The sequence below is a fragment of the Myxine glutinosa genome, chromosome 2 (genome assembly GCF_964187855.1).
Source record: "Myxine glutinosa chromosome 2, kmMyxGlut1.1, whole genome shotgun sequence".
In the NCBI taxonomy this organism is placed as follows: domain Eukaryota; kingdom Metazoa; phylum Chordata; class Myxini; order Myxiniformes; family Myxinidae; genus Myxine; species Myxine glutinosa.
In genome coordinates, this window is record NC_136262.1 from 62,868,346 (window position 1) to 62,880,455 (window position 12,110).

The window sequence follows — 12,110 nt, forward strand, 5'->3', positions numbered from 1 at the left end:
AATTGGACATGAATTAGAAAGAAACACACCTTTCGATATAAGGTCCCACAGTTGATAGTGCATGTCAGAGCAGAAACTCTACCATGAAGTCCAAGGAACTGTCCATAGAACTCTGAGATAGAAATGCGAGGAGGCACAGATCTGGGGAAAGGTATAAAACAATTTCTAGAGTGTTGAAAGTTCCCAAGAGCACAGTGAGCTCCATCATTACGAAATGGAAAGAATATGGAACTACGCAGACTCTTCCTCAAGCTGGCCGTCCGACCAAAGTGAGCAACAGGGCAAGAAGGACCTTGGTCAGGGAGGTGACCAAGGACCCAATGACCACTCTGACAGAGCTACAGAGTTCCTTGGCTGAAATAAGAGAACCTGCAGGAAGGACAATAGTCTCTGCAGCACTTCACAAATCAGATGGAAGCCACTCCTGAGAAAAAGGCACATGACGGCACCTCTACAGTTTGCAAAAAGGCAGTCGAAAGACTCTGAGATGAGAGCATGAGGAAAAAGATTCTGTGGTTTTATGAGCCGAAAATTGAACTCTTTGGCCTGAATGCAAAGCGCTACATCTGGTGGAAATCGAGCACAGCTCATCACCCATCTAACACCGTCCCTATCATGAAGCATGGTGGAGGCAGCATCATGCTATGGGGATGCTTTTCAGTGGCAGTGATTGGGAGGCTTGTAAGGATAGAGGGAACAATGCCTGGAGCCAAATACAGGCAAATCTTTAAGGATAACCTGCTTCAGAGTGCAAAAGACCTTCGACTGTGGTGAAGATTCATGTTCCAACAGGACAATGACCCCCAAGCATACAGCCAAAGCAACACTGTAATGTCTTCAGAACAAGAATATGAAAGTCCTTAAATGGCCCAGCCAAAGCCCAGACTTGAATCCCATTGAGAAAGTGTGGAAAGACTTAAAGATTGTTTTTCACCAATGCTCCCCATCCGAATTGACAGATCTTGAGTAAATCTGCAAGGAAGAATGGGAGAAACTCCCCAAATCCAGATGTGCAAACCTGATACAGACATACCCAAGAATAATCAAAGCTGTAATCGCTGCCACAGGTGCTTCTTCGAAGTTTTAACTCACTGGGTTGAATACTTATGTAAATTATATATATCTGTATTTCATTTTTAATAATTTTGTAAAAACTCCGAAAAAAAATCCACTTCGACATTATGGGGTATCAGATATCGATTAGTGACAAAACAAATCTCTATTTAATCCATTTTAAATTTAGGTTGTAACACAACAAAATGTGAAAAAAGTCCAAGGGTTTTCAATATTTTCTGAAGACACTATAAATATGTACAACTGCATAGACAAAGGCATACCAATGTAAGCAGCTTAATCTACTGGTCTATCTTCCCTGAAAAGTCTTGCAAGGGCAACTCTAGAAAGAAATAATCGAATAAGAAGACATAATGCTCACATAGGACCCGACCATCCCAACTGGCGTGTACATTGAAGAGAAGGTTTCGCGATCAGATTCAGTACTCATAAATAAAAAGGAGAGGACAGCATTGCTTTTTGAAGTATCGTTACCAAATGACGTTGGTCTAAATAATTCAGAAATAAAAGCATAATTACGTACGAGGATCTGAAAAATTATACGAGGAGAACCATCGATATCACTCTAATTGCTCCTTATACGAGTGAATAGTCAGAGCAATTAATTGGAAGTGATAAATAGAAGAACCTCATGGAGAAATTGAAAGCGAAACTGTACACTGAAATATCACAATTAATGAGCTGCAGAATGTGTGGGGTTTAGTGAACACCTTTATGAGAGCCCTTGGACTGCAACGAAAGATACGATACAAAACATCATAACATCTTCAAATACTTAAACTAGAAAACAGAAATTGTTCTTCAAAATGTTATCCGAAAAAAATAAAAGGATACTTCTTGGGACTTTGGATTGGCACGATGGCCTTGAGGTACCCACACTTACCTCTAAATTGTCTAGCCTCCGTTCGAATCTCGATCCAGCTATAAACTGTCATCCCAGTGTTTCACAAGCTGGGCGAGTCATCAATTTGTGTGCCGTCCCTCAGATGGACCTTAAACTGGGTGTCCCACTGTCAGAATTCATTGGAGGAGGATAAGGATCCCACGGTGTCCTTCTCAAAGAGCACCGGTAGGGAAGATATCCGGGACACTGGCCAAATACCAAATTCCAGCCCTAACTTCCTGTGTCAGTGGCGACCTGTCTAGGATTTTAAGACGAGCCATGTAATTGCTTTGGCAGCACCAACGCTGTTTAGAGTATGGTTCATAATCTCATCGTTGGACGTTGGAAGGTACTCCTTCCACCTGTCGATATCCGCAACCAAACATCTCTCCACATTGTGGGATCTCAATTCCACATGGGACCTGTGGAGGTGTTTGATACAAAAGGTCTAGATATCCTGAAAATTCCTCGTCAGGAGGTCGATATTTTTATATTCTTTCTAACGCTGTTTTTAGTTCATACAATCGATGTGCATGCTTCCTTCAATCCAATTATCCTTCGCCGTTTAGTTCTCACATGAACATTGACATCTGAATGGAATGATGTGATTTCACTCATTGTGGTGCAGCTGTGGCTTGGAAGCAGCATTTTTAATGCATTTGCCAAACAATGGCATACAGCCTGTAATTGCAGTCAAACATGACAACATCTATAATTTCTGGGTGCATTTATTGTAGCTTTCAAATTATATTTTTGCCTAATGTCACAGTGGCAACTAGAACGGCACTCGGTCTCGCGCATACCTCCGCCAGGCTGAACAGTTTATGTTTTGTATCCCACTGATAGGTCGGATCTTGATCCGGACCTGAACCAAAATCGAATCGCCTTGTTCTTGTCACTTACCCAACTCATCCACCAAGTTTTGTCATAACTTGTCCGCAACTTTTTGAAATATCATGCTATATATCGTTTGTGACCCTATCTCACTGGTGAAGAATAAAAAAATCCAGATCTTTCCCAAAAATGAATTGATTCGTCCACGTAAAACACCCAGCCTGTCCACAAAGTTTCTTCCGAACCAATCCATAATTTTTGGGAGATATCGTCCCACATATCATTTTGGTCCTATCTCTCAATGATGAGGTATCACTTAAAAATTATAGTATCTGGATGCGGGTCAGGATCTTCACCAAACCATAATCAATTCTTCCTTGTTACACACCCAACCTCTCCACCAAATCTCGTCTGAATCTGTCCACAACCTTTTGAGATATCCTGCTCACAGACAGACAGATGGACAGACAGGGGCGAAAACATAACCTCCATCCACTTTCAGTGGCAGAGGTAACACATTTTAAACCCACATGGTTGTTACTGGAAAGTTTGCCAATTGTGACTGGCAAATATAAAGGTCAAAAAAGGCAAATGTAATTAGGAAAACCTTGTTTTCTTTCTACTGGAGTTTTTCCAAATTATAATTTTAGCTTTCCTTGTACAGGAATCATGCAGTTACTGAACAAAAATAATGGAGAATACTTGGACTGCCGCTAGCCTAATCTTCCTCTTTTTTTTGTACATCAGTCAAAGACTAATGGAGGAGCTTTACATAAATCAACCTAAAAACAAATCCCCACATAATGTTATTCATTCATTCATATTTTCTTTTTCTTCTTCTTTCTTCTTTCTTCTTTCTTCTTTCTTCTTTCTCTTTCTCTTTCTCTTTCTCTTTCTCTTCTCTCTCTCTCTCTCTCTCTCTCTCTCTCTCTCTCTCTCTCTCTCTCTCTCTCTCTCTCTCTCTCTCTCATGATTTGTTCCAATAATATGTGTTGTTCGACGACTGCGACATCATCCTGTGCATCTAAAGTTGTGGTGATTCCGGTCATTGGTCTATCGTTTGCACCCAGAGTTCTGCATTTTGGTGGACTTCTCTACACACACACATATATATATATAATATTATATATATATATATATATATATATATATATATATATATATATATATATATATATATATATATATATATATGTACCTACTTAGTGATGACGAATATCTCAAAATCCACTCGAATTCACAAACATCTATATGCTCACACAAAGTGGATAGATAATCTGTTGAGGATTTTTTTCGACGTAAATCTTGGGAACTTACAATGTATCAGAAATACACAATTAGATGTCCTCGGAGAAGGAAAACGTGAAAAAAATGTTAAAAGAAAGAAGAATAAAAAAAATTTCATCTGGAAGCAAAATATTATCGGTGGAAGAACGCCGTGCAATAAAACCACCTGTCCGTCACGTGTGTCAAAGTGAATTTTTATTGTTGCTTTTGTGGAATGTTAAAAGGTGCTGGGAGAGACGGCCACATAAAATTCACATTTCTTTTGCATAAAATGTTTTGTTTGCGTGGAACTCTGCAATAAATACTTCACTCCATTTGGCACGGCTCAGATGCATACATATAGACAATACCGCAAGAGTCTTTGGCTTGCATGACAAGAGAAAGTCGAAATCACACGGTCACAGCAGTATGGAGTGGAATGAAAGATAGCAATGTAAAAAATAAACAAAAACTAAACAACCTCAGAATGAAGAAAAAGCATATTTACACTCATTTACTTTTTAGCAAATGCACCGACTGTGGCTACTTGACAGTATTTACATTCCAGGCAATTCAAAGTTTAATTTTGCAATTATTTTGCAAAGGAGGGAGGGTGGGGGAGGTGGGAAACGAAATGACCTTTACCACAATAATTCCAAGTGCCAAACACGACCAAAGTTGCTTTTTTAATCAAATTCTGTATTTTCTTTTTATACATAATCTACTTTTAAAATACTGATAAATAGATCTACCTATCTTTATTCAAGGCTTCCTGTACAAAATCCTTTCTATCAATGACTTAAAATAGTGACAAGCCATCTTTTGTTTGTCTGCAACAGTACAAAGATGTAGCTTTGAATGTCCAATGATATTCTGGGTGCAGAAATACAGGTGTGAATGTGAATAGGTTCCTCAAAACTTTGAATCCCTCTCATTGGTTCGATCGCGACCTTATTTGTCTGTACAAGGTAGAATGAGCGGGCCGAAGGATCTACGCCTGGAACTGGCTCACAAACTCCAGTGCTGCGTCGTAGCAGAAACGGTACTGGTCCTACAAAGCAGGAAGAGACAGACAACATTAAAATCATCTTCGTGGGGTAGGGAATTGCATCAAACAATATGTCGTCCTTTTGGGGAGATGTTTCGCCAAAATCTCATCTGTAAATGTTAGCTTCCCCATTGAAGGGGACACCCCTTTTGGAGAGGACGTTAAAGACCATACAGCATCTTAAGAAAATATTAGGGAATTTTTTTTTGTAAGAAACCACTCCAAATTCGAAATTTCTGTACTGATCTACAGGGGTACTGCATTATCAACATTACAGCACATCCAATAAATGAGTCAACCATATATTTCTACCGACAAGGTCCATCCACCTACCAGAAAGTGGATATAATTCACAGCTGGATCCCATTAACACACGTGTCAATTCGATAGGTAGATGCAGGGAATCATGAACATTCCCATCTTTACATACAAGTTGTAATAAACTTCACATGTCATTAAAATATAATACAAAGTAAACATACTGCGACAAAGAAAGAAAAACAAAGACAAGAAACATCAATGCAGAATGAGGTCCATGAGGCCCATCAAAGCCTGCACAATGGTTGCCAACTTATGGTTGTTTATCCATCCCATGTCCTTTCTAAATGTTGAGCATCAAGCAAGGAAGCATCAGGTACCATTTTTAAAGCCTGTGGTATGACCTGGCTTGGGTTCGAACCACCAACCTCCCAGACACAGATAAGACGCGCTAACCATTACACCACTGAGTCTGGAAACTATTACAGATTATACCACTGTAACTATTACAGATTCAGCTAGACTAGACTAGACTAGACTATATTAGTCGACTGCAGGACTCCTTAAGCTGATGCATTGTTTTTCCGTTCTTTGCGATTTGAAGCCATTGTACGCCAATGAACTTTTCAATTTGGTCTCTCCCTCTATTCTTTGGTCTTCTTATGCTCTTCTGGATTCTTCTCCAGATTGGCAGTTTCTAATTCTTGTAGTCCGTTCTTGTTGCTATGTTCAGACCAGTTCCATTTCAGTTTTTTCACCAATATGTAATGGAATTTAGTTTTTTGTCTGACTGAGGTGTTAATCATGTTCTTCTTGTCAATCCAAGAACGTATCTTTCCATGGCACTTTGCTTTGTGATCAATTTTTGCTCAATCCTCTGTGCATGAGAACACATTTCGTGGCAATATTTCAGTGCTGGCATTACGTATAGGTTGTATAGTCACCTTCACCACCGCATGTGGATAGAAATTAGGTTTTCACCCCTGCCTGTCTGTTTGTCTGTCTGTCTGTCTGTGCACAGCACAATATCTCAAAAGGTTGTTGACAGATTCAGACGAAATTTGGTGGAGAGGTTGGGTATGTGACAAAGACGAAATTCTTCGATTTCAGTAAAGATTCGGATCCTAAAATTTTAAGCGATTCTTTACCATTGAGATGTGGAGCCAAAAACGATATATAGCATATCTCAAAAAGTTATGAACAGATTCATACGAAACCTGGTGGACAGGTTGGGTGTGTGACAAGAAAGAGTTTATTCAAGTTTGGTGAAGATCCGAACCCAGATCCAGATCGGAGAAATTTTAAAAGTGATTCTTCATAATTGAGAGGTGGGACCAAAAACTATATATAGCACAATATCTCAAAAAGTTGTGGATGAGTGATGTCAAAACTTGGTGGATTAGTTGGTTAGGTGACAAGAACAAGCCGATTCGATTTTGGTTCAGGTCCAAATCTAGATCCGGCCTATCAGTGGGATACAAAACAGAAACTGCTCAGCCTGGCGGCTGTACGCATTCGGCCGAGTGCCGCTCTAGTTTGGTTTGTTTTTAGACACAAAGGCAGTTTGCTTTTCAAGAATAAAAAAAAATAAAAAAAAATAAAAAAAATAATATATATATGGTTGCGGTTTTAGAACCCTCACTTGTAAATAATTCTTGTAAATATTCTATTTGTTAAAAGGTCAAAGGTCGCACCCATAGTTAGTCCACAAGCAACACGTAGGACACCATAGGAACTTTCAGTTATTTCTCTAGCCTGTGTTTAGTTAAGGCTCTGTTCCCAATAGTTGAATTTGCGTTGCATTAATTAAATAAGACAGGCCCCATTCGCCTCTTTGCCAGCCGGTCTCTCTCCAAGCTACGCCAGTACGTGCCGGGGCTTGTCCCTCCCAATTCTATTACGCGCCGTCGCTTGCCAGCAGCGTTCGCTGCCTCGCTCCAAACGCCATTGAACACGCGGTCGGCTCGAGGAAAGATGGGGCAGAGCCACGAGAAGAGGTGTGGTCTCGTCGATGAGCCATCGAGGGCGGGGCCGGTGAGCCCTCGCGAACCTATCAGGGCTGAGGTGGGATGGCCTGGTAAGGGCGTGGCTGGAGCTTCCAGAGGGTTCGCTGGGCTTGCCCATATAAGCACGCATGAAAAGCCCTCTGAAGGACTGTGCAAGGGGAGGCCATTGTGAAAAGACTGCTGAGAGGACTGCGCGGGGAGAACTCGACTGGTACGGAATGCGCAGAGCGCACCTAGTGATTAATGATCTCGTTTGAAAGGCGCGTATGAACATTGAGAGAGAGAGAGAGAGAGAGAGAGAGAGAGAGAGAGAGAGAGAGAGAGAGAGAGAGAGAGGCAGCAGGCACACATATTATGTACGCAACATCCCAGTCCCCCGCTATATCTAAAAGGTCCGGTCGTGCGCCAACGCCACGCGAAGCTGCCGGCAGTTCTTTGCCGCGGTACGAGTCAACACCCGGAGCCGGACTCGAGTGAACCTGGAGCCGGACATCGACGCCTACCATCTGCCTGGACCCTTCTCCTCCTACCACTACCCTCCCGTGTAAGTCTGTTTTGTCCTGGGGTTAAGTAAGACTGTATAGATAAGCTTGCCCTGTGTCCTTTTGCTCTTCTTCTTGTACATTCTTCCCCTTTCGTTTCCTCTTTCTTGGGTTATTGTACATACTTAATAAATCTTATTTGTTCTTCCCTTCACTCTGATTACCTCTCATTCGATCGTTGGCGTATTTTCTCAATTGAGTACCTGTGGCACGATTCGGAAACCGCTCAGGATCGGGTATAGTTCCTTTGTTAATGGCTCGGGCTTCGGATTGCTAACCGCTCGGCAATTTCCATCTTGTCCGCGGACCGGGCGGGAATTATTCTCTGCTTTGCGGTCGGATTGGCACGCAGGTATTTGGGACTCCATTGACCAATCACCCTGGCCAATCTCGACCGGAAAGGAGCGTTATAATTTCCAGGATCGGGGGACGGCCAGCTTAAAAGACAAGGGGATTAACCCCCCCTTGGTAAGGGGAGCGCCGACCCCCGAATCCGCAACAATATATATATATATATATATATATATATATATATATATATATATATATATATATATATATATATATATATATATATATATATATATATATATATCTGCTGCCCATGGTTCTCTCATGTCTTTAGCTCTTCATGTTCTTCTTCAAAGTGATCTTCACTTCAAGTGATCCGTATCCATTTTTATCAATCGGCCCAAGGACATGTAATCACCGTTTTCTTCAATTCAGTAACCGTCAGTCTGAATTTGTTGTTCTTTTCTTTAATAAAAAAAAAGTTTTCTGTCCTCATCATATTCATTTTTCATCCGATATCTTAATTCGAAATTTATCTCTTCAATTCCCATTTTCCGTTCTTCAGTGCTGTTTGAAATGAAAAGAGTCACCTGTGAATCATAGATGCAGTTCATTCTTTCTTTGTTGACATTTATTTCTTTATTTTCCCAATTTATCTGTTGGAACAATCCTTCTAGACATGCAGTGAATAATGTTAATGAAATTTTGTCTCCCTGTCTGACACCTCCTTCGATCTAGTCCTTGCCACTACTTTGGTGCAGTTTCAAGGTTGCTTTCGACCACTGCAGACTTTGCTTAATACGTTGATATGTCACGAATTGACATTTAGGTGATTATAGAGTTGGCATGACAGCATTTGTTTCCCCACCGTCAAAGGCTTTTTCATAATCAATAGATGGCTGGTGCAAAGGAAGTTTATATTCTCATAATATTTCCACACAATCATTTATTGTTTGAAGGTGGTACATTGTTAAGTATCCATTGTAAAACCTGCTTCATCCGGTAGTTATTTGTTCTCCATTTCACTCGCCAGTTATTGAAAGCTTTTCAAAGCAATTTATAAATACAGAAGAGCAGACGAATTGGACAGTAACTTTTCAGGTCCAAGTTATTTTAGTTTTTTTTGCTGGATTCACTGATAGCCAACAACGCCGGACTGGCTCTTGCTAGACATCCTGCCAGCTGTAGTATCGACAGTCAGCCAGATTTACTCTTGCATCGTTGGCTACCTCGCTTGGTACCATGTCTGAGTTTTTCATGTAAGTGGGGTTTTCTTTTATTTTTCAGGCACGTTGTAAATAGTTTGTCGAATTTACTGTGGGACAGTTCACCACCATCTTTGATTGTGTCTAAAGCAATTTCATCCTCTCCAGGAATATTTTACCTTTCCATGCTTTTTGATTTTACCTTTCCATGGTATAAAACATATGGACACGGCAAGGACTTACAGAAAAGAAGTTGGAATTTCAAAAAACGTGTATCTGGGGTGAATTCGCGGGAGTAGAAAAGATCAAGGTTTTGGATGGGGGAAGATAAGAGATGCTGGTGAACACCTGTTTTAAAGACCTGGAGGGAGGAGTGGGATTGAAGGGAGTGGGGGAGTTTGTTCCAGAGACGGGAGAAAAGAGGAATGAAAGAGTGAAGGTGAGCAGAGAGCCTAGATTTTGGCAGTTTAACCATAATAGGGTTGCTGGCAGATCTTGTGCGGCCTGTAGGAATATTTGGGGGACAGAGCACAGAGATAGCTGGGAGCAAGGCTGGAGAAGAGTCGGTAGAAGACAGAAAGACCACCAACCTGCCTGCAGTGAGTGAGTGAAAGGCCCTCGGAGTTATCTTCATCGCAGGAGATTCCAATGATCCTGAAAGCTTTGGTTTCAACAGTGTGAAGCCGAGCTAGGTGTGAGGCAGGAGCACCGGCCCAGAGAAGGGAACAGTATTCCATTGAGCTGCGATGAAAGCCTTGTATGTTGTGAGGCGCTCAGGTGTGCCAAAGAAGGACTTCGCATGACGGAGTATGCCCAGACGGCGACTGGCTTTGGAGGCCAGCTTGGAAATGTGGTTTTCCCAAGAAAGATCATGGCAGATAGTGAGACCCAAAAGCTTGAGCAACAGAACTTCTTGGAGAGGATTGTTGAGAAAGTAGATGGGAGGGTTTTCCATTCGGTCTTTTCGGAGAGACTTAGTAAGAGTGCGCGATTTGTCAGGATTGAAAGACATGTTCCACTTGTTTGACCAGTCTGTGATTTTGTCCAGGTCTGCAGAGTGAGGAGGCTGCAGACTGCCGATCTGAGGGATGAGGTATGGAACGGCAGAGAGTGTAGTCATCAGCAAAGAGATAGAGAGGGTTTTCCAGAGAGTCAGAGAGATCATTGATGAAGACCAGAAAAAGCACAGGGCCCAGAACACTACCTTGGGGAACTCCAGCCTGAACAGGAAGGGGAGATGAGAGAAATCCATTCAGGGCCACACGTTGACTACGACTAGAGAGGAAGTCCGCAAGCCATGCGTGGAGATTTCCATGGATACCATAGGAGGAGAGTTTGGTGAGCAGAACTGGGTGCCAGACTGTATCGAAGGCACGTGCTATGTCAAGGTTATTTAGATATTTAGTTATTATATTGTTATATTATAGTTATATTATATTATATAGTTATGTAATAATAGTTATATTATTATTAATAGTTATATTATATATTAATAATTATTAATATTAATTATATTAATTAATATTATATTAATTATTAGTTATTATTATTAATAGTTATATTATATAGTTATATTATTATTATATTATATTATATATTAGTTATTATATTATATATTAGTTCTTATATTATATAGTTATTTAGTTATTTAGACAGCAAGATTTCAGAATCATTGGAATCTCCAGCGATGAAGCTGATTGTGAGGGCCTTTCACTCACTCACCGCAGGCAGGTAGGTGGTCTTTCTGTATTCTACCGACTCCTCTCCGGCCTTGCTCCCCCAGCTCTCTCTGGGCTCTGCCCCCCAAATATTTCTACAGGCCGCACAAGATCTGCCAGCAACCCTATTATGGTTAAACTGCCAAAATCTAGGCTCTCTGCTCACCTTCACTCTTTCATTCCCCTTTTCTCCCGCCTCTGAAACAAACTCCCCCACTCTCTTCAATCCCACTCCTCCCTCCAGGTCTTTAGAACAGCTGTTCAATACCATCTCTTATCTTCCCCCATCCAAAACCTTGATCTTTTCTACCCCCAGTAATTTCACCCCAGATCCACTTTTTTGAAATACCAACTGCTTTCCTGGATGTTCTTGCAGTGTCCTTGTGTTTTATACTTCTCCCTCCTCTCCCCCACCCCCTTCCCATGCCTCCTCCCCCCAAGCGCCCTCCCTAACACAGATCTCCCGATGTCCCTGCTCTCAAATGTTGTGTTTGTGTGCTTCCCCTTCTCCCCACCTTGGCTACTGCTCCCCTTATTATATAGCTCCCCTTATTATATACTTTGTGTGTCCTTTTTGATTTTTTTGTGTGATAAATGTTAGCTCTTTCACGAGCTTCAATCCTGTATACAAAAACAAACAAACAAACAAACAAACAAAAAAACAATTACTTGTTCCATTGACTCGAAGATCTATACCAGCAGTATTGTCACTATTTTCTAAAACCAGCAGGGTCATCCATTTTGGTAAAGTAAGTCAGAGTATAGGAACCAGACTAAGAACGTTGTCTTGCCAACCTGCATTGAAAAGCATGGTGGGTATGTATGTCAAAACCCCACAACTTTACATGGCACATTATGAGAAATGTCCCTTCGTCAACTGAAGCTCTCGATTTACTAATTCGCGGAGCAGTCGGGATAAAGAGAGAGCAGAGCATGCTAAGAATCTCGAAGTTAAAATTGGCTCCCATTAGACACTGGACCAATA

At 41.2% G+C, this 12,110-nt stretch overlaps 1 protein-coding gene across 1 annotated transcript in view; it reads right to left on the reverse strand.

Annotated features, from left to right (window-relative positions):
* Positions 1-4,256: 4,256 nt before the first annotated feature.
* Positions 4,257-12,110, reverse strand: part of PTPRK (protein tyrosine phosphatase receptor type K) — a 455,725-nt gene continuing 447,871 nt past the window's right edge. The window contains exon 33 of the mRNA XM_078772597.1: positions 4,257-5,108. Within this exon, the coding sequence (XP_078628723.1) occupies positions 5,049-5,108 (60 nt within the window). The 3' untranslated portion in view covers positions 4,257-5,048. The remainder of the gene's footprint in view (positions 5,109-12,110) is intronic.